The sequence below is a fragment of the Photinus pyralis genome, unplaced genomic scaffold (assembly GCF_008802855.1).
Source record: "Photinus pyralis isolate 1611_PpyrPB1 unplaced genomic scaffold, Ppyr1.3 Ppyr1.4_LG5, whole genome shotgun sequence".
NCBI lineage: Eukaryota > Metazoa > Arthropoda > Insecta > Coleoptera > Lampyridae > Photinus > Photinus pyralis.
Window position 1 is genome coordinate 67,773 of NW_022170596.1, and position 24,094 is coordinate 91,866.

At 35.5% G+C, this 24,094-nt stretch overlaps 1 protein-coding gene across 3 annotated transcripts in view; it reads left to right on the forward strand.

Annotated features, from left to right (window-relative positions):
- Window positions 1-2,086: 2,086 nt before the first annotated feature.
- The window catches only part of LOC116170571 (glycerol-3-phosphate acyltransferase 1, mitochondrial), a 28,022-nt gene continuing 6,014 nt past the window's right edge, over window positions 2,087-24,094 (forward strand). The window contains exons 1-3 of one of the 3 annotated variants that reach the window (XM_031487058.1): window positions 2,087-2,210; window positions 22,025-22,193; window positions 22,521-22,631. In XM_031487058.1, coding sequence (XP_031342918.1) covers window positions 22,035-22,193; window positions 22,521-22,631 — 270 coding nt within the window. In that variant the 5' untranslated portion in view covers window positions 2,087-2,210; window positions 22,025-22,034. Of the gene's footprint in view, window positions 2,211-3,757; window positions 3,888-12,810; window positions 13,077-22,024; window positions 22,194-22,520; window positions 22,632-24,094 lie in introns of those variants that run through there. The other 2 variants (XM_031487059.1, XM_031487057.1) reach the window with 2 other exon arrangements.

Here is a 24,094-nt window from a genome sequence, read left to right on the forward strand (position 1 = left end):
TTATATATATTCTGGCAAACTTAACAGTCACTACGAGTAAAAATAACAGGAGAGAATATAACGATGGTGGGAAATAGCATAACACGCGACGGAAGTCGTCAACATATCACTTCCTTTGCGCTGGTCAGTTATGTCGACTTGACTTATCATAAAACAGAAGAGACGATGTCAGTTTTGTTTTATTACACCACTGCCAATAATGACACGTTTCCGCAGTAAAAAAATAAAATTTAAAGGTTTAAATAGTAATTGCGGTTTTTTATTGCGTATTCATAAAAAAACAGCATGTTCTATTTTTTAACAATTTAGATTGTTAGAATTGTAATTATTGTCAATGAATCCTTTTCTTTTTACTCTAAATTGAAAAATAGAGGTAACAACTTCAGCGAACGATTCATAACAAATTAATAACCGATGAAGTGGTAATTTATGTAGGTACACTACCTCGGCATTTAAAATCCCATTTCCTTTTAATGGAAGAACCATAATATGAACACACTGCTTAGGTATCTAATCAGGTATTTATTAACATTTCCATTGTTATGGGCCGCACGCGCGGCGCGCCTTTTTTCCTTCGTAGCAGTTTTTTCGCCACTGTCTTGATATAAAAGGAGTAGAAGGTATATTGCAACAATTGGGAAACCAAGGTCTAAATCATCTAAAAGAAATGGTTTACTGTTAATAAATTTTAATTTTAAAGTACAGTCGCTGTAAGACCAAAGAGTAAATGGTTACTCTTTGGTAAACCTGCTCCTATTCTTTCAATATTGAAAGTTCTGTCATTTAAAATCCAATATTGCCTCATTCTCAAAGATATCGTTTCTAAAAAGTTACATAAACCACAATGACGGTAAAGCAGCAGATGTCGCTAAGGTATAACTTAAAAATATTATAGAGAACTGCACCATTTGATAGTACCACTATTCGACACGATGTGGCAGCACAATTGATTTACTAATAATCATAGATATATTAATATCTATGTTAATGACCACATTTAAAGATCCCTAGAAACTTTATGTTTCAAAAGAAGTCTTTTGAAGTAGCCCTTATCATTTGTCCCATAATCACAAGTAGCACATTTATATGATCCTTCGAAACTTTATGTTTTTAAAAGATGTTTGAAGTTGCTTTTTGTCATTTGTCCCATAATTACAATTGGCACATTGAAATGCTTCGAACTTTATGTATCAAGAGATCTTGTTTGAAGCGTTTAACATTGGTCATAATCACAATCAACACATTTAAAATCCTTAGACACTGTTTTACACCGAGTTAAAGGGCGAGGTTGAAAGTCAGGGCGTTGCTGTACTTCTTCATTAGATTTAAGAACACTGATGTAACTATGCTAATTTCGTTGTTTATGGTCACCAAAACTTCGTTGCTTACCGAAATCTGTGTCTGTAGAAAGGAATGGATTTCTTCTTCTTGTTTTGGTTCGATTTTAATGAGCAATGCTATAATATATCAAACTATTTCGTTACCGACTGAGTGACTGACAGATAACGCATAGCCGAGAAAGTTGAAATTTGGCATGTAAGTTCCTTGGGGTCTAGGGATGTTAGGGGAGCACTAAGAACAGATTTCGCGAAATTTCTACGGGAACAGTAACAACCGAGATTTCACGTTATACAGTCGAAGCTACGGAAGATAGAAACTTCATATTTCAGAACGCAAGTTTATAAGTAAGTTTCATCTTTTCTAATCTTAGAATAAGGGAAAGTGTTGGTAGAGTTGCTTTTGGTATGCATTTATAGATTCAATTGGCTAAATAGTTTTTTGAAATTTAATTTGTCAAGTTTGTTGGTGTTTTAAAAATGTAAAACAGTAATAAAGAAAGTCAGTTTATGTTTATTTAAAATCATCCAATTTATACTGTTTTTATTTGTAACAAAGACCATATTGATTCTTCTAATATAACTATAAATTGCATGTAAATTTGGATCAACATTATATATTAATAAGTTTCATCATCTATCTGTCCATCAATTTGTAATGTTGTCAATTTAAATGTCAAGAATAATTGACATGATAGTATTGAAACGCTGTGTATAATCTTATCGTAGTTCTGCTTGATTGCAAAAGATGGCGGTACTGTTGACTTCGTTTTTTAGAAATTTTGTGTGCGTTTGATAAAACTAGTTTTAAATGAATGTTTAAATGTTTGTTGATTTGATAACAGTAATTGTGCAACCAGTGCTAATTTAAAGGTGAGTAATTTTAATCACTGGTTCCTAATATCTACATCATGTTGTTAATAGGTTAATAGGTACTGATTTAACCTCTCTTAGTTATAGTATGTATCCTAAGGTTCATAAAACATTTCTTCTCTGTAGTTGATGTGGTTGTTTTCAACCTTCTTATTTGATTTGTAGGTAGTATACATTTTGTATTATAGTGGTTTTAATAGCATAAGTCATACCACTTAATTCTTCCAAAGGTATTTACACTGAACTAAAAAAATAAGATTTCTGTGGGTATTTATAGATCTACTTTGTTAGGCAAGTGTATAGCAAAACGTAGGTAGGTTATAGGTAACCTGTGTTTTTCGTTTTTGGCGGTGTTTCTTTAATGAAAAAAGGTTTATGGTATAGTCCAGTTTCTCCCGCAGGAGAGGTACCTAACCATTAATGATTATATAACTTGAATGTTACCTTTCTTTAATTAGAATTTCATGTCCTCGCTTTAAAAATAGGTAGTTTAACCATCATAGTTGATTGTTCATGTTTGTTGTTTAATGAATTTAAATTTAAGATCAAGTTAAAATGCTTGTTATGTGTAAACAGTGTCTATAATACAAGTTCTCATTGAACACATTAACTTACAATGGACAAGGTATCACGGTACAGGGTGTTTGATTAAAGAGAAGATATTTTATTGAATACAAGGGATTATGCACTGTGGAATTCAGTGTACAGGCAGTATTTGAGGAATATTGTAATTTTTGCCGTGTTCTAGCAGTCCATTTAGCCGAGCATTTAGCATTGCTTTGTTGGGCTGTACAGGGTATTTACCGAGGTATTTACAAACTAATAGCAGCATTAATTCTTTTGTATAACAATACACAACCATAACGTACTATGTCTGCCCTTAAACCAAGTTTTAAGTTCACTTTAACCAACCCTAAACACGTTCTTCCAAATCTCTTTTAATTACTTACTTGTTTCTCGAGCAAATATCATATCTACAGTTATTTCTAGATCTTTCCAGGAAGTTGAAGTTCTTGGCCAATTTGCCATAAATCCCTCAATGTCAACATTTAGTTTTTTTTGTTAATTATTAAATTGTATTAATGAATATTGACTTTATTGGTACCACTGGAAAGCATTTTTCAGTAGTAGCTTTCCAACGATGTGTCGCAAGTATGGGGTTGCCATTTTGGATTTTTGAAGGGGGGACTGGGGGGTTTAGGGTGGGGGTGGGGGGTTGTCGCTCATAACGTCATTCGGGTTCCCCCTCGATACCCCCGAAACGGTTTTGCGCGATTTTCAATATCTTCCTCTCAAGTTCTCGTCAAGTCCTTTATACTTTTTCTAAGCGTCACTCAAATTTTTATTAAATAACATACATACATATATACAATACATAAGTACATAACTTTCCAAAGGGCGCAGAAATGGTGAATTAAAAAATGCCCAAATTGCTTTTAATATTTTGTAATGTATCCTCAATCAAAGCATAAAATGTGTTTGGGTCGGCGGAATAAATTGCACCAGGCGTTCGCTGGATGCTCAGTCGCCCGATGCCCTGTTTAGCTGCATTACCGAACTCGCAGTTTTAGCTATAAACTTTTTGTGAACTTATCCTTACAGTATGTGAATTTTTATGGGTAGGAGGAGAAAATCGGCTGTGAATCGACGATCAAAAAGTTCCACGTAGTGAATCTGGTAGGTCAATATTCACAATTAGAATGTCTATAGGTAAGATGTAAAGTAATATGTGACGCACGCCTATTCAATTTCTATTCTACTTTAACAACAAATTCAATCCGGTTATTTAATCAGCTTCATCCTGTAGTTTATTTATTACCGGACTGAGGAACAAGAAGTTTTTGTCTGGATGTCTTGTAATTCAATTAGTTTGACCGCAGTAGGGGTTTGACTTCATATTAAAAGCTGCGGGTACTTGTTAATGCGTATTACAATTAACACGCTCTTTTTTCATAGGCACCTTCATCAAATTCCATCGAGCATTTTTTCGCAGAGGTCTCGAGTAGGCGTGGCACTTGTTAACAATGGGTAAAAAAATCCTTAAAAATCATCGATAACTATTGACGCAACGATAAATATCTATATCGATAGACATGGACTATCGGTCCGTCCGTCCGTCCGTGGCCTTACTCCTAAAGTTTTCAATATATTTAGTTCGTCATTTTTGAATTCGGTAGCTCATAGCTCAGGCACCGAAGGCAAGAAAAATTTTGACGATTAATATGTGCGTATCTGCACAATATCAGCTTTCTTATTTATTAATACATTTAGTTGAAATTTTTCCACAGATAAAGGCAAAAATATCGCATATCGTGTGGCGCAGTAGTGTGGCAGCTCGACTGTGGTGCTGAGGGTTCCTGGTTCGAATCCGGGTTCGGGCATGGATATTTGTAGATGTCTAGTGCGTTGGGTGGGTAAAACAGCCTTGGTTGAAACAACGCCCACTTAAAAATAAATTAATTAAATATAGTAAAAATTAGATGTGGGCATGAGCAGACGGCAACTTGCTGATTTATGGAGATATTTCTTTGATATTTTAAGAAAGATGCTTTTAGTAAAAGCAAACCTATCGCATTTTGTAAACATCTGATTAATGTGCGCAATAGCAACTGGCTTTATTTATCTTTTTAAAATTTTAATCACATATGTAGTGCAGCGGAGAGAGCCGCGAAATCGTTCAAAAAATTTTTTCGGAGTAGAAAGAATTGGGACCCACACCATTTTGTTCAGAAATGTTTGAACCTTCAGAATCTCGCTTTACGACATTTTCCCGTGGTCCTGACAAAAGTTATAGGCCGCTAAAGTTGAACTTTACTCATTTTCGCGCGCGCGACTAGACCACCGAAAGTATTTATTTTCTCAGCAACTAAGCGATATACATCAATAATTCCTTTTGTAAAATGAAAGTACATTTATAGCAGAATCTAAAGCATTCAATTTACCTACCTTGTTATGGACAGTTTTTAGAAAAATGACCGTCAACTTCCAAAATTCGTGTAGCAGATGAAAAGTGCGCACTTTGAACTCTCATAACTTTTTATTTCACGATATCGATTTCCAATATTTATAGCTCATTCGATGCTCCAAAGCATTGTGATTATTTTATTTTCTATAACATTACCGTGAATTTTTCATAATAAAAAAGTTACGGTCATTTAAGTAAAAACCTACCGACCTCGCCGAGTCGGTAATCGCGAGTGAGACGGAGAGGGAAGGATAGTCAGCAGCGTTCGCTAAACAAGGAGCGATGCGTAACTTTACTAAGAAATTTCTCTCCGAATACCAAAACTAGCTATTTAGGCCGTTTAGTTTACAAATGCATTCCGCCGAGTTGCATTGTAAAATCTCAAACAATTCATTAACTCCATGTATCTCAGTTCTTTGGTGAAATATATAGGTACAAATAGGTACCTTTCCCTGTAAATTTTGGGGGTTACTCCACATCAGGTATCTCTTGTGCTGTGCTGTATATTGCAAGATCAGCAGTAACAACGGTATGATTTTGTCCCAAAGATTCAGGCTTGTTTTTTGATTTCACTAGACGATTCATTCATTCATTCATTCATTTTTATTTAATTCCTTCGACAAATAACATTTGTATGGAACAAGTCAATATAACATTAATTAAACAAACGAACAATTAAATATTGGAAGATATAAAAAATTCTTGTATGTTGTAGAAACACCCATTGACTAGATAATCGTACAAATTCTTTTTAAATTTTTTCCATGTAAGGCAAGTTCGATGGTTAGGATGGTATTGTAGCTCGCTGGTGGAGAATTCAAAAACGGCATAGGTATATTATATTGAATGGTAGATACCGGAACTTACTTAGGAGGATTATCAACAGGTACTTAGGCTGTTAAAGTCAGTTATCTGGTCGTTATCTAGTGATAGGTAAACGAGGAATTTGGATTTCTTCTGTCGATGTATCTCGCTTTTGAAAAAAGACTGTGCGTTGAATTTTTTTCGTCTGTTTCCACAGAATATGGCCTACTTATTCTTATTCTGTGACTGTTTCCTCATTGATGTCGAAGTTGCTCGCTGTGATAAAATTATAATTTTTTATTTGACAAATTTTTGTGAAATGTAGGTAGACACCCTTAGCAGAACATGTAATATTGACGTTTACTGTACTTGTTATGCCACTGTCGGAGAACATTTTCTGACCCGAAAGACCAATTTGCAAATGAGTGTAACTTTTGTTTGAAAAATGACCTTAAAAAAACTGTTCAATAATTTTGTTCCGTAAGTATGTACCTAGACAACAAACTTCGTGGAATTTTGTCAATTTTCGTTGTCCAGCCAAGAATTGCAGTGGAATTATTTTTTTCGAATTTTAAAAAACTAATTTCAGATTCAAAAACCACCAGATACCAAATTTCGTCGAAATCAACATTTTTTCGCACCCCTATTGAGGGGTGTGTCCTTTTGCGGTAGGAATTTTGAAAAATTATTTGCAAAACCGGAAAGGGCATACAGCAAAACCTATTCAAAGACTCACCACCAGTCTCTGTAACTGTTGCTGAGAAAAAAAGAAACTTTACCACTTTTTTGAGGGTGGCTCCTAAACGAATACATGGATTTTTTTTTTGGTGTTTGGATCCATCGCTCCTCGAAATGGGGGTTGAAATATATTGTGTGATCAAAACTCTCTAAACCTTCCTCATATAGTTTTTATTCGTTGAAGTTTTTAAAAATAAAAGCGACTATAGTTTCGGCGTACTGCCATCATCAGGCGATGTGAAATTTAACAGGAAAACGGTAAGTTACAAACGTTGAAGACGAATAAGACGAACATGTTGTTTTTTAATTATTAACTGGCCGAAGCCAAGTGAAAAAACCTGAAGGGTGGTTAAACCGGAAAGGTTGTCCTAAGTTTCAAAACGAATTATTATCAAGCCTTGTTAGTTAAGACAACCAACCGGAGGGTTGAATTATTACATTAAAAGTTGAAAGTTGAATTTAACACATTTCAAAAGAACCGGGGGGAAAAAATAAACTTATAAAAGTTTTGAAACTATTGAGATGACTACATATTTAAATTGGTGTGCGGTAAATTCGCCCCGGAAGACTCGCCCCGGTAAATTCGCCCCCGGAATATTCGCCCCCAAGTAAATTCGCCCCCGGAATATTCGCCCCCAAGTAAATTCGCCCCCGGAATATTCGCCCCAAGTAAATTCGCCCCCGGAATATTCGCCCCGACAAATTCGCCCCCGGAATATTCGCCCCGCAAATTCGCCCCCGGAATATTCGCCCCGACAAATTCGCCTCCGTAGCATTCGCCCCATAACATTTATTAACCCTCGGAAGTAATAGGTTGGTTTAAATTAATTAAATAAATATTGCAAAAATTACGATATTTGGAACTCAATACGGCGAGACTGACAACTCGAAATTGTTCATATTCAATCGTCTATTCGTCTCTCAACGGTTCAACGTCAACCGTATGTTTACAATACATTTTACAACAAATTGCGTTTACAAAGGAATCTAATTACTCAGCCATTTATGGATGTATTGAAATGTTTTTGGCATCAATGTATAAACAAAGGATGATTCTTTCTTTAGACTTACATTTGAAAATTGGCTCAGATTTGATGTAAATTTGTGTTGAAAAAAACCAACATTGATGAAGTTTGCTGAAGTATCAAATCATAATTAAAATATTCTAAAAAAATCTAACTCGAAACATCCCATTTCTTTAAAATATAAAAAAAAGTTATATATTTATTAGTGAAGTAGTAATTAGTAGTGAAGTGAAGTAGTAATTAGTCTGCTATACGGTACTCTTGTACTCGTTCCAAATTCAGCCCGTCGGATCAGCCTTAAATTTGAGAATTTTGGTAAAAAATGTGCAAATGCCATAAAAGTTTTAAAATGTCCTATTATTATGTAAGTATAAAAATGACAATACGGATTACTGATGCTATAAGAGTTCCTTTTTTGCTGTTGTCAGTTTGATTTTCAGATTTTTGTATTTACTTTATTCAACCTTATCTTAATTACCTATTCATATTTTAGTTAACAGCTATTTGAGTGCTATTATTCTACCCCCTTTATATACACAGTTATTACAAAAAAAATTAAAATTAAACAACATTCATTTTATGAACTGCTGGCCTTGTTACCTCCAAGGATTAATAAATCTTATGGGGCGAATCCTACGGGAACGGAATCACCGGGGGCGAATTTGTCGGGGGCGAATTTGCCGGGGGCGAATTTTCCGGGGCGAATCTTACGGAGGCGAATAGTCCGGAGGCGAATTTACTTGGGGGCGAGTTTTCTTGGGGGCGAATTTTCCGGGGCGAATCTTTCTGGGGCGAATAGTCCGGGGGCGAATTTACTTGGGGGCGAGTTTTCTTGGGGGCGAATATTCCGGGGGCGAATTTTCAGGGGCGAATTTACCGGGGCGAATTTTCGGGGGCGAATCATCCTACAATCTTTAAATTATTTAAGTTAAGTTTAAATTCGAGATCATGCAGACGGCATGTCTAGAAATGATTGACCACCAGGTTTACCTATCACTAGATAACGACCAGATAACTGACTTTAACAGCCTAAGTACCTGCTGATAATCCTCCTAAGTAAGTTCCGGTATCTACCATTCAATATAATATACCTATGCCGTTTTTGAATTCTCCACCAGCGAGCTACAATACCATCCTAACCATCGTCTAGTGAAATCAAAAAACAAGCCTGAATCTTTGGGACAAAATCATACCGTTGTTACTGCTGATCTTGCAATATACAGCACAGCACAAGAGATACCTGATGTGGAGTAACCCCCAAAATTTACAGGGAAAGGTACCTATTTGTACCTATATATTTCACCAAAGAACTGAGATACATGGAGTTAATGAATTGTTTGAGATTTTACAATGCAACTCGGCGGAATGCATTTGTAAACTAAACGGCCTAAATAGCTAGTTTTGGTATTCGGAGAGAAATTTCTTAGTAAATTACGCATCGCTCCTTGTTTAGCGAACGCTGCTGACTATCCTTCCCTCTCCGTCTCACTCGCGATTACCGACTCGGCGAGGTCGGTAGGTTTTTACTTAAATGACCGTAACTTTTTTATTATGAAAAATTCACGGTAATGTTATAGAAAATAAAATAATCACAATGCTTTGGAGCATCGAATGAGCTATAAATATTGGAAATCGATATCGTGAAATAAAAAGTTATGAGAGTTCAAAGTGCGCACTTTTCATCTGCTACACGAATTTTGGAAGTTGACGGTCATTTTTCTAAAAACTGTGCATAACAAGGTAGGTAAATTGAATGCTTTAGATTCTGCTATAAATGTACTTTCATTTTACAAAAGGAATTATTGATGTATATCGCTTAGTTGCTGAGAAAATAAATACTTTCGGTGGTCTAGTCGCGCGCGCGAAAATGAGTAAATTTCAACTTTAGCGGCCTATAACTTTTGTCAGGACCACGGGAAAATGTCGTAAGGCGAGATTCTGAAGGTTCAAACATTTCTGAACAAAATGGTGTGGGTCCCAATTCTTTCTACTCCGAAAAAAAAAACTACCTCAAATAAGCGAGTTAGCGCCGGCTCTCCGCTGCACTAATGCTTCTGTGAAGGGCAAACACCTAATATTCTACTTAAACATTAGATGTGCGCATGCGCAGTCTTCTTCTGCGCAGCGCGAACTTTCTAATTTATGAAGATATTTCTTTGAAATATGAACCATAGATGCTTCTAGTTTGAAATTTTAACCACATATGCTTCTAGTAAAGGCAAACATCACATATTGCAAAAATAAGATTGCGCAATGCCAACTTTCTTATTTATTGAGATATTTCTTTGAAATTTTAATCATAGATGCTTTTAGTAGAGAAAAACATAGCCATAGCCTTTTGGGAAGCACTGATAACTGCTCGGATAAATGCATGGGATATAAATCTACAGAGCGGGCGGGCGAAATAATTTGCCGTATTCTGCACAACTACCACCCGCTATACAATTTCGTTTTTCTTGGAAAATACAGTGATCTGAAAATTGTGTTTATTACAGAAGTTTCTTTGATGTAATAAATATATGGAGTCAGGTAAAAAAATTATCGCACCTAACCACATTTTTTAGATGGATTCAATTGAGATTAAAAAGAGGTTAAAAATCTTTTAAAATCAAAAATTTTGTTGAATTTTTTTAATTTTTTTTTGATCATTTTTAATCTTTAAAGATATTTTTTTAATCTCTTGAATCTTTTTTTAATATCCATGGTGTGCTGTAGTTTTAAAAAGAGTATTTCATATGCTGTCTGTTTAGAATTAGATTAAAATATACAGGGTGTTCTATTTTAAAAAATCTGAAATCTAAAAATAATGAGGTTAGGTCCGTTAACTTTTTTACCTCACACCGTATACTTATTTTGAGAACGGTAGATTATGCAACAATCATTTGTAATAAACACATTTCCAATAGAATAAACAAAAAAATTATACTTCTATCTAAAAATCGAAAAATGCAACTTTTGCACATAACTCAAAAACAAAAGACTATGCCAATTTGATTTGGCCACCCTGTACAGAGAAACTAATTTATACACAAACGTGAAATTATGCAATTTTAATAGTCAATCAAGCACTCTTCTTCATATATGATCATCATTATGAGCAGGCTATATTGCGTGATATTAAGCAATGGGTAAAGTTATGCAAAATTTTATGCTGATTAATTTTCCGCTTCAAAGTTTTTTGTAGCTTTACAAATAGCGAAGTTATGGCAAAAAACCGTCATTTTCGAGATTGTATTGATGCTAAAATGAGACAGGGAAATTTGATGGCCGTCTGGCACATCTCTAAATTCCAGGACTCTAGGCCCGTTCTTCTAAAAGTAGTTCAAAACCGCAGAAGTGGGCCCGGACAGACAAACAGGCGGACAGACAAACCGGAAACAATAGCGCATTTTTTTTTATTTTTAAAAAATGCACCAAAAATCACGCTCATATATACAGTGTAAAAGTAATTCTTTAACATTACCGTATTACCAGTTTTATTAATGTCTCATCATTTCCTAAAAGTTTACGCGATTATAGTGATATCTGTACATCCATTTGCGGGTGAATCTTTTTGTGAACTTTATACCTACTAAGTACTATGTAAGTACAGAACCTTTTTTTCGTTTTACGCGAACGCGTTTAGGATTTGATTTTGCTTTGTTTTTTGTAAAATTTGAAATGAATAATTTGTCGGTTTTTAAGAGTAGTGTTGCCCTTTTGGCATCCTAACGCTATATTCACCAAGGTCACGCCTTAATTACAGCACTGAGAAATCCCAGGTCACGACCTTGCACCTCAAAACAAGGGCACGCCTTAGTTACGAGACCAAGGCGACGAGCTTGGGCCATAGTCCATGGCTGCGCCTTTGATCCAAAACTCAAAACTCTTCTATTGCGATAGCGGTCCATGGACAGATGTCTGGGCTTCCCTTGCCTTTCCATTCGCAAGACCATAGCTGAAATGCATCCCAGCCATTTCAGAATTCATAAAATTTGGCATTGTTATAAGTTTAAACTACATACAGGGTGTTTTTTTATGGTGGGCCATACGACATTGTAAAGGCGTTGATTTGTTTAAAATGGGCCATAGGGAAATTTACATTGCATCAATTGTTTCAGTCATAGCTTCCTCGCGAATCATGTGTCACAGTACTGTAGACATTGTTTCTTAATCGACAAATTTATTCAAATGGGATACAAACGTATAAACAAATGCCAAGATTTGAAAACAATTTGCGCAATGCAAATTTCCCTATGGCCCATTTTAAATAACTCAACGGCTTTACATTGCGTTGTACTAGGTGTGTACTTTCTATGGCCCATCTTTAAAAAACACCCTGTATATTAATGACATTTAACGAAGTTTTAAAACAATTTTACACCGTAGACTTTACAATTTAAACCTTTAATTTATAAACATATGCAAACACAAGATAAAATTATCAATGCAAATTATAAACCCATTTTAAAAACCGAAAATAGATTTTTATTTTTTTTTCTCGATAACGGTCGGTTAAACAAATCGGAAAATCAATTTCTCATTTTACAATCTACTAGTGGCGTACCGAAAAAAGTTCAGAGATCAACATGCAACATGACTCCTGAAAAAAACATCACCCTGTGGACTTACTACCATTGACATGAACAATGATGTAAGCTCTTCAGCGTAACTTATATTCCAAATTGGAGCAAATTATCCCAATAACTGTTGGAGATACGAGTATAACGAAAATACTTGCAAATCGTGAGATTATAACACCCTGTATATCGATAACGAAGCGTTTGCGAACCTACCGTCTTTAGGATTTTTAGGAACACCCTATATAATGAGCTTATTCTGCACATTGCATATGCACGTAAGGTGTTTATTTTGGAACGTGTCTTTATATTCTCTCAAAGCAGCGTAAGTAAATTAAGTATGTGTGTCATACGATATGCCCGAAAAGTGTCAACTTGTTCGTGTCGTTCAAATTTTTTGTTTAATTTTTAATGATTACTCCCCACCATTCACCACCGACGTAGATAATAGGAAAGAGTGGGAATTAATTTTGAATTGTTTATTAATTTCATCGATAAAGATTGTGTTTATGCCGCTTGCAAGCAGTGTGCGTTGTATTGGCCGACACTCTTAAGAAGTTCGCCCATGTGATACTCCTGTCTATTGTTATTAATAGGTTTATTACCTAATTAAGCACAGTAATGGGGTTACGGCGTTGGATACTATTGTAACGTGTGCGCGTATTTTGTGAACTTTTTCTGGATGATACGAAATGGAGGGATTCTTAGAAATTGTATTTTTTCTTGGATTTTTGTATTGGTTTTGGCCGAATTTATTTCTTGAAGGTGCATCCAGGTATGTAGACATAAGACGAATTTTTAAACAAATATGTACATTACAAAATAATCCAGATAAAAATATATCTTAAACGCGATATCATCACAAAAGTAAAAACATGAACGATAACGGAAAGCCGTCTAATTTAAATATTTCAGTTGTATTGTTTCATGATATGCTTACGCTGACCAATGAAACAATGAACCCTTCAAAGTTTTCCTTTGCGTCTACGCCATACCACCGGGTGCATTCTACCTTCATATTATGCGTCTTATTGCGTCCAGGTACGGTTTTTTTAATACAAAAAAACCTGGGTAATGTCGCATAATGAAATGTGGCAGAGTGAAAATTAACCAAGCGCAATGTTTTTCGTAAGTCATTATTATTCATACCTCGATTCAGATGTTGGAGAAAAATATCACATAAAAAGAACTTCCCATGAAAATTTTCGGCTATGTATACTGAATGTTTACCAAAAATTCAGATTGGTGAAACTCATTACTCAAGTGACTTGGGTAGGTAGGTTGTAATTGATTAAAATTTCAAAAACAAAACAAAAGATGAAATTAATTTTCATCTTTTTAAAAATAATATACTACAGTGCGTTTATCGTAAACTGGAACATACGATTTTACATGCAATGTTATTTCCCTGTTTCATTAAAAAAAAACGCCTTAACCTATAGGATTAACTAATACCTAATTCTATTTCAACGAACACAACCTAAAAATAATTAAAGGCTGGTTCAGTTGTGAACCGCACATATCCTATAGGTTGATGCGTTTTTTTAAAAATAGAACATAGGGAAACACCATTGCATGCAAAATCGTATGTTCCAATGTAAGATAAACGCACTGTATGTCTCTCCTCTATTGGTTCACATCTTATACCGTGGTTCACACTATCCGACTCTTCGTGGGCATTCCAGCAGGTTAGGTGGTCGACTTCGTGTTGAGGTAATTGTGTCTCACAAGTCTGCAATTTACGCGAGGGTTGTTCCAGTGTCTGTGGAGAATTCGCCAAATTTTTCAAGCTTCTACCCCACCAATTAGGCGACAGGTCGGGCCCACGGTCGTGTACACAGGTCTGGAAACCCTGTGGTTTGAGAAGAGTCCCTTACGTGTCTTCAGACTCTTAGTCCTTCGCTCAGCTACCAGGTGGCGCATGGCTCGAGGTATATTGTCAGGATTAGGCACCATATCGTATAGCCAAAGATCATTATGGTATAGCTAAAGCGGGTATAAGCGTATGCAAAGCATGCGTCCCGTTAGCGCAGATGGCTCAAGAGTCTTCTGTACGTAAGCGCAATTTTTTACATTACAGTGTATAGTACCTATAGATGAATATAGTTGCGAGAGATAAGATGATATTCAGTCGGTATTCAGCTATAAACTTTTGCAGACAAAGGTGTAAATTGAGTAGGTAAATATAGATTGGGTGCAGTCGTACAGAAGACCGACGACGCAGGTTCGAATCCGAGCACGTGCGTTTTTTTTACTTACGTTCATTCAATTTAGGCCATAACTTTTGTATTAATTATTTGAATTACAAGGAACGATGATAGTTATAATGTCACAATGGAAAAGGTTTAATTTATACCAATAGATATGCGGCTTAGTTGCAGGCGAAAATTAGAGGCAACGGGAAAGGTTTTAGCTTCAAAACGTCGAAGTCGAAGGCATTCATTATAATTTTTTTGTAAGGGCACCTTCTAAATAGGTACATTCAATGGAGAAAATTTGCTCTATCCGATTCAATAAACGCCGTTAAAATCAATCATCGTTAAAACAACCTTCCGGAATCCAAAGCGTCCACTTTTTACGCATTTCCGCATCTTTCAGCATTTTTTTGAAACACTCTTGTACCCCGTTTTGCATTTTGTCACAATACACGGTTTCGTCATTTTTGTTCTCAAAGCGGCAGTTTTTTTGCGAAGAGGTTCAAAGCGGCGCCTGTGGTACTCCTTGTGTTTACACGTCAACCATATAACAGTGTTGCCAGAGAACATTCGTCGACTCATGCGCCGCCCGTGACGACCTTTGATTCTATGCGACGCGACAGTTGACGCTTAGCGGACCCACTTCTCACATGGGTAACAGAGTCGTGTTTCCAGACCTGTGTATGCGATACACATTACCGTGAATTTTCACTTATAATTGCACAAGAGGTTTGTATTTTACCGAGTAAATTTGGGTTGTTTAGGTAATGAAAATCTGTTGCCTAGCAATTAGACGAGAAAAACTGTCAACTAATTTTCGCAACAAACGCATGTATGGTGCATGCCATTCATCATGCCTAAATTTTTTTTTTTTTCGTAAACCATCACAGATAGCGATATTCATCAAGAGACAAAAAATGCTTGCAAGTAAACTGTCTATCAGTGTCTAAAAATTCAGAACCGTCAAAATAGTAGTTAAAAAGTTTTAGACCTCTTCAGATGTGGATGGTCAGTATTTTACCACCTACATAGCAACTACAATCAAAACGATGATATCACAAAGACCCTTTTTACATTAGACATTCACATCCCGAATTTCATTTTAATCGGCAAAACCATTTTCCGATAAAATAAAAATAACGATTTTTTTTTAAATCTTTGGCGGTAGATAGCGCCTTACCGAGGCACTTTTGGATAGAGGTAAGTTGGGTTAAATCGTCCTATTTTGATACCAAGAACCCCTGGTAGCGCGTTGTACAGACCTTTTAGGGACACCCTGTATGTATGCCGTTTTTGAATTATCCACCAACGAGCTACAATACCATCCTAACCATCGTCTAGTGAAATCAAAAAACAAGCCTGAATCTTTCGGATAAAATCATACCGTTGTGCTGCTGATCTTGCAATATACAGTACAGCACAGCCGATACCTATTGTGGAGGAACCCCCAAAATTTACAGGGAAAGGTACCTATTTGTACCTATAGATTTCACCAAAGAACTGAGATACATGGAGTTAATGAATTGTTTGAGATTTTACAATGCAACTCGGCGGAATGCATTTGTAAACTAAACGGCCTAAATAGCTAGTTTTGGTATTCGGAGAGAAATTTCTTAGTAAAGTAGAACCCGAGGTCTCTTACGCATCGCTCCTTGTTTAGCGAACGCTGCTGACTATCCTTCCCTCTCCGTCTCACTCGCGACTCCCGACTCGGCGAGGTTGGTAGGCTTTTACTTAAATGACCGTAACTTTTTTATTATGAAAAATTCACGGTAATGTTATTGAAAATAAAATAATCACAATGCTTTGGAGCATAGAATGAGCTATAAGTATTGGAAATCGATATCGTGAAATAAGAAGTTATGAGAGTTCAAAGTGCGCACTTTTCATCTGCTACACGAATTTTGGAAGTTGACGGTCATTTTTCTAAAAACTGTGCATAACAAGGTAGGTAAATATGAATGCTTTAGATTCTGCTATAAATGTACTTTCATTTTTCAAAAGGAATTATTGATGTGTATCGCTTAGTTACTGAGAAAATAAATACTTTCGGTGGTCTAGTCGCGCGCGCGAAAATGAGTAAAGTTCAACTTTAGCGGCCTATAACTTTTGTCAGGACCACGGGAAAATGTCGTAAAGCGAGATTCTGAAGGTTCAAACATTTCTGAACAAAATGGTGTGGGTCCCAATTCTTTCTACTCCGAAAAAATTTTTTGAACGATTTCGCGGCTCTCTCCGCTGCACTATATAGCCCAATTATTTTCTAAGCTATTTAGGTTTAAACAATGCGCTTTATATGTCCAGAGTTGTACACAATTTATTGTTTCCAGTACAAAGCCTTAACTTCCTGTCTAGATTTTATAAAAAGGTACGGTGGTAGGTTGATGTTGAGAGGAAGTTTTTTTGCCAATGGTAGCTACTTACGCAGATTTGTAAATCTACATTCCAAACGTTGTGTCAGGCTTGTGCTGATGTGTCGGTCAATCATTAATCAATAATAGTTGCTGTGTCAAATGCATATTTAAAGATTTAAAAATCAGCAAACGTTTCAATTTCTGTACGTATAATTAAGCAATTACTTGACCCATGATTTACTCAATCCCTACAGAATTTTTTTTTATATCAGCATTGCACACATTTTTATCAAAGTGATTTTGCAATGATATTTACTCGTCACTATTTATATGCACCTTGTACATACAACGTCAGCGCCTTTTCCTCACGGAAAATGCATGGATATTTATTTACATTTGCCCGTCTTTATTTTGAATTCAATCTACTGATCTTCAATTTTGAACAGCGATTTTTTACATTCAATTACATATCAAGGAGGGTCAGGAAACGCGAATTGTTGCAAAGGATCTTCCATTCCTTTGTACTGTTGTCCTTGCAGTGATGCAGTCTCTTCAGATTATGAGAAATTTTTTCAAGGCTGTGTTATAAGTTTCTCGCAGTTACCTATACGGAAATTTTATGAACTTGATTTTGAAGTTGCCTTTCCAAAAGTCCCAAAATTTGCGTTTCGTCATTAATTTTTTTCTGAACAGCCCTCACATAGAAATGTAAAACTAACGACCTATCTTGTAAAAATTCTTTGCAAAATCTGGCATCAAGATTTCGACGATTCTTCTTTATAAAAACTAAGGTGTCAGTTTGGGCGGGAACGTTTAACATTTTTAATCTTTAATTTCTTGATCTTTGGGATAAGATACTTAGCATACAATAGACAGCATTTTCAGTAATCACGCCACTCCAAACCTACAAAAGTTTGCTTCATGCTAAATTATTTTTGAGCCTCGGTAACCTTTAACCCTAAACAACAAATGGCGTTCGACTGTAATCGTAATCGTAATCGTGCGATAAAACACTTAAAAATGTAGATAAAGTAGCATTTGTTTTGAATATTTGAAATGGGAAGAGTACTTACCACATCATGATTGCGTGTAAGCAGCATAACGGAATGTTTGTATCAATAGTATATAAATCTGTGACCTACTCGCACATCGTGCAAGATGATAAAGGTACAGGGTTCAATAATATTGTGGACTATCTTTAAAAACATCTCAAATGATAAAATATAATAATAAACAAACGGTTTTGTAGCATTTCATTAACCTCGTGAGTTCAGCTTTTGTTCAAGTGAACGAATTTGAAAACTTTTGATACCATTCAATATAACCATAGTAGTCCAGTCAAATTAGCACAATTTTGGACAAATAAAAACATTAATTGGTAAAGATCTGAATTTTGGTATACACATTTATTGGGACTTTCTATTGAACATACTAAAAGTCCCTGTCAAAATCTGTTGCGCTCGAGACGCCATCTTGGAAAAACGGTACACTTTTCCAGTTTTTTGCCCATATCTCTGCAATTATTACTGACACGAAGAAATAGTTTACATGAAAAATATAGTTTACTAAATTCCCTATAAAAAAGAGTATTTACATTTTTTTTGTATCTCCAATACTTTAGCTGTAATCTCATGTTGAATACGTCAGAACGCGTTTAAGCCCCGTATCGTAGTTATAGAAGGAGGCCGTCTTTTTTATGACTACACCGATAGCTGTAACAGAGCCAAAAAATGAACAGAATTGTCGTGCGATAAAGCATTCTAGCAATGACATAATGTTTGATGATATATCATGTTTTTTTCAAAAAGGTAAGCCAAAATGTGTAAAAGTGTTGGAGCAACGATGTGATTTCTGAAGCTGAAGAACGCCCTTATCTGCATAAGTATAACGTGCCTGCTAGTGAGAGATATTAAAACCGACATCGTTATCAGACCTTCAGAATTACCTATATTTTTTATCTGAACTATTTTTCCGTATCGATAATTGTTGCCGATATATAGGCAAGAAACTGAAAAAGTGCTCCTTTTTTCCAGGATGGCGCCTCGAGCGCAACAGATTTTGACGGGGACTTTTAGTATGTCCAATAGGGAACACTAATGAAAATGTGTACCAAAATTCAGATCTTTACCGATTAATGTTTTTATTTTTTCTTATTTGACTGGACTATAGAGTAAACAACCTTATTTACTCTATGATATAACTGATTCAATGCTTGTTAGGTGAAGCAGGTGACTGTGTTTTACTGCCAAAATTACAGTTTTTGTAATGCAATTAATTACCATAGGTAAATTAATTTTGTTATACTATGCGATCAAAAATAAGTTCCTGTTGAGTCACTTTTGGAATTTTTGTTTACATGGGAAAGGAACTACCAAAGGCGACTCGAGTCTTGACAGCAACTCATTTTTGATCGCCCGTTATTGTTGGCAAAATATAGCAGAATTACCCGTAGACTATGGAAGAAATGAGAATAATATCTACTTATTTTTTACTCGTAGGATAATATTCTATCAAGAACAATGCTGCGCGTTGAAGCAAAGTTTCGCGTGTTGGCCATATTCTTGATGGTCAAAACTGTGTTTACTTTTTGTTTAATCTATCAGCTGTTTGCATGTCTTAACCAATGGCCGTAGCTTCTTTGTACTGTACTTATGTGTAATATTATAATAAACAGAAAAGATATGCATAAATTATCGTATCGGTTCATTTGTTATGTCGTGCACAATTTGTACTTGTTTAACTACATTTGTATTTACGATATGTACCTACAGTTGCTAGCTTAACCTTACGCCAATGAACTGTAGGCGGCCATGTTACTGGTGAGAAATTGCTTCACTTTACGATAACCGTTTCTCACTCCTTTCTCTTTCCTTCTATAAGGAATTACCAGACACTTTGCGGTGTGACATGTGATGTTCGATCTCTTATCGTGATTTTCTCTTCATATCTCAAGAGCGGAATGTCAGAGGACTGTGTAGTGACCGGGCGACTGGACGTCTGGAAGAAGAGCGAATGTCTCGAAACTGGTATTTCAGAAGACAGTACATACTCACAAAGGCAAAATGAATGGTCTCGATGAAAACGAAATGTCAGAAGAGGGTACTCATAATGGACGAGACGCATCTGCTGGTGATATTAAATGCATGCGCAAATACGTTTAAAGGGCGCTCGGAGAGTGGACGAGACATTATATCTAGTGGCGATATGAAAACTGAAGTATGAAGATCTCGAGAATAGAGTGTCAGAGGAATGTCTCTATAAAGTAATAATGCACTATTGTGGACAATTTCTGTAGTGGCTTAATTCTTCTTGCATTACATAGCGTCGATTTTGAATGTGTAAAGAGCCTTACTACCCTATCACCCAATAAATGCGCTTTGTGTTCACAATTTATAGTATTAAACATGTCATTTCAAAAATTAAAAAAATATACCTACAATATAGGTAATGTGTAATTATTATATAAAAAAATATACATCAATGTAACCAGGAAAAATAATACAAAAAAATACGTTAATTTCATTTAAAAAATACTTTGGGTCAAATTTCAGAAATTGAGGTCCAAAAAATTTTTTTGCTACGCCACTGAATTTCTGCGTAAAATTATCTAAAGCAGGCAGTTTTTACATTTTTCGACGTCTGAATTCTACGTAAAAATATTTAGTTTTTCTACCTCAGAAACAAAACTGGAATGATTCTGTTTGTGGCATTACAAGTTTCACAAAAAAGTGGCACAGGGGCGCGAAAACGGTTAAGATAGACTGCAGTTTCAATCAAAATAGGACGCACGGTACATTACGCATAAAGTAAAATTGTCAAAAACTATTTTTTTACCAAACTTTTGGATGCTCCCTTGTGGCCTTTTCAAGAGTATAAATGTCTCACACATTTGCAATTTTGGTCTAGGTAAGAGGGGCCAAGCTCAAGTTTAGAAATAAAGAGTTCGCGCGCATTTTTGCTATACTGGCAACACAGTCGAGCACGCGCTTATCGTATCTACCCTACTCATATTTAATTCCAAACGCGATTCGCTTATCGCTAGACCTACACTCACGTCCACGTTTTCTATGAAGCGGTACAAATGTATATTTTCCTATGCTGAACGAAATACATACTCGAAACAAATATAACTGCAAAGCGATCGCCCGTTACGATAATTTTATCATTTTGCCCCTCATTTTGCTCTGTATCTTTCAAGCGAGAAAATATTTTCAAATTTTGATTTTACCATTTTAATTTTGACCCAAAAAGGACACAAAATTACTTTTTTGATTGCACTAATAATGGGGGTTTACAGTGTAGTTTATTTAAAAATATAGGCTGATTAGTAAAAAAATAATGAACATGTGCGGTTTTAAGGGTTTATTCAAAACGATATGTGGCGTGCTCTGTGACGTAATAAGCCCGACCAATCAGCTCCTAGAACCATTCAGACATAGCGAATTGGCAATATTGTCAGTTGTAACTTGCGTCACCTGTTAAACATGCCTCTTAAAATGTCAGACGCTTGCACAAGGTTCCCGGCGCACTTCTACGTGATTGGTTGTAGGTTTGTGACGTATTTAGACTGAAGCGTTTCAAATTCGGACTAAAAACACAGCTTTTCAATAATTTATTTTGGGTTTATTTTACTCGCAAATAAAAATTGAGGACACATGGGTCTTTTTATTTTTAATGTACTTTGTAGATTAGAAATAAAAAATGAAGCCGGGATGCCCCCATTTAGTACTTAAAAACAATGCGATAGAATAGACCAAAACAAGAATAATTATTATTTTCTGGATCAATCGAAGATCTAAAAGGATGTACCCTTCTATCTCCCTTCCAGAGCACTTCAGATCGTTTTTAAAGTTCCACCGTCCTTTTCCAGAAGCATTGACCTTTTTAGACTTTTCTTTTTGTATGTATCTCGTCAATGCTATTAAATATTAGCCGCATTAAGTCGTATTTCCGAATGTAAGTTGAATTCCCCTACTGAAAATCGTATGCGATTCTTCTTATATTGTTGTGCTTATCGTACTGCTGAAGTAATTTTAATTCTATACAGTACACGTTTCTACAGGCGAATTTTTAGCTCGAAATTTGTACTTTTGTGGCTTGCATACGACAAGTATCATTGTAAAATAAGAAAAAAAGTCATTGTTGATGAAAGCTGAACTTGGTTTCTTTTTCAGAGCCAATAAAATGGTTGATATTGTAACAAGTCGTATGTTTGAAGCAGTCAACAGATTTGCACCCGTGCCCAAGCAACAAGGCGATTCCTTGTCAACAATTAACGATTTGAAACGATTTTCTTCGGATCAGCGATATAAAAGGATTTTAAACAGGGAATCGGAAGCAAAGGTAAGTTTCTTGTCTGTCATGAGTAGTCTGAATGTAGATTTCTTTCTTTCACACTTCTCCTTTATTCTATTGTCAAAACTTAGTAGGATGCCTAGATTTTGGTGGAAGGGGTAACACATAAATATGAAAAATGGAGGCGACAATGCCCATATTTTTTTATTAATTGTTTGGTAAGTACTCTGCCGAGTAATTGTTGCACTAAATACGTACCTACATTTTTGAAATATGAAAGGTTATTTGTGACGGTGCTAATTACCAAAGATGCTATACTAATGCAACTGTCAATATTTGTGTTACGCACATTTTATAATTTTTCTTCTATTTTAGGCAAGAGAAGCTCAATTGTATGACATAAAAGAAAATGTACCTCCCATTTCAAACATTAAAACCAGACCATTAATGGGTCTTACATGTTACAGTTGCGCACCAGTTAGTAGGGTAAGTAAACGGGAATAGAAATACGCCATTGACATAAACGAACGGTAAAAGTAAAAAAAAAGGCTTTTGTTTGCAATGCTTTGAAGAAACTAATTTTGAAATTTTTATTTTTGATTTTTTCTCAATATTTCTTTAAGTAAAGTAAACGAATTGAATACATATAACATAATTCATAACTTAACGGAGATGGCAAAGATGGAAATTGCAGTAGCAACAAATTACAGCAGAAACCTAAACAAGATACACTCTAAGTGAACGAAGTGCTCATGGTGTTACTTACAATAAAGAGAAAAGACTGCAATGTATATTCTCACTCGTATAGGTGAAATCCCGTCCAAAAATTACTATCCAATTTCCAGAGATCAATATATAGGGATGATAGCAATTAAAATTCTGCCATTACAAAAAAGACTTTTATAATTTTATTATTTTCAGAAGTGCCTCCAGTAGCACTAGCTCTAGAGCACTCCCACAATTCCAAAGAATTTCACAAATTTTTAATTTACACCTGATGTAATCCTGGGTACGTGTAAAAAATTTGACATGAAATCTGTTATATCGGGGGTCGTAATTTGGGCTCGATTAAATACAAATCTAGACATTTGCTGACAAAACAATTTTATTTGACAAAATCAATCAATAAAGCTGAAATAAAAATAGGCACTCAGGGCCAGAGGACAAATGCCAAGGAACAGGCGATCGATTGAAACACATTAAATTTAAAAGACGATTCGTCGTAAAGTAAATAATCATTATTCGGTCAACTGCGTTACTCTTTAAACAGAACACAAACACCAAACACCATTCTTGTTTTAAAGGACACTGACTTTGGTGTAATTTTAGACATAATAGGGTTTTTTTGGTGGTAGAAAACTACACTTCAGGTAATTTAGACAACTTTATAGAAAGGCTTCACTTAAGCGATAAACTGACAATAGACACAAATTGAGACTATTTCTTCGTAAGCGTGAACAATGCTTCAGCTAATTTGTATTGTAACATTCACTTTTATAACGACGTGAAGAAATTCTTTGTGCCTTCTATAACTACAACTTTACAATTATAAAGATTGACTGTCTTTCTTGGGAAACCCTCTATAACATAAACAATTACGGCAGAGTGCCATTCACTAATAAAGCGCCCAACAAAAAGCTTGAGCAAAAATGAACTTTTCCCGTCTTTATAAAACCTTCTCCCCTATCTCATTTCCGCGCTCCTCTTTCCTTTACAAATTACTGCGTCATCGAACGATAAATTGAACATATACTTATCTTGAAACTAATTAGCTTTTCACAGCGATAACGAACTCTTATCGCACTGACCGGAGATAAACTTTTACAATATCAACACGCAATTATTTCCAAATGATTAAACCTAATGTTTTAACACATAATACTGAATACTGATCTGCATGACCAAAAATGCGCTTTCATCATGCATATGCTGATTTACAACTTGTTTAT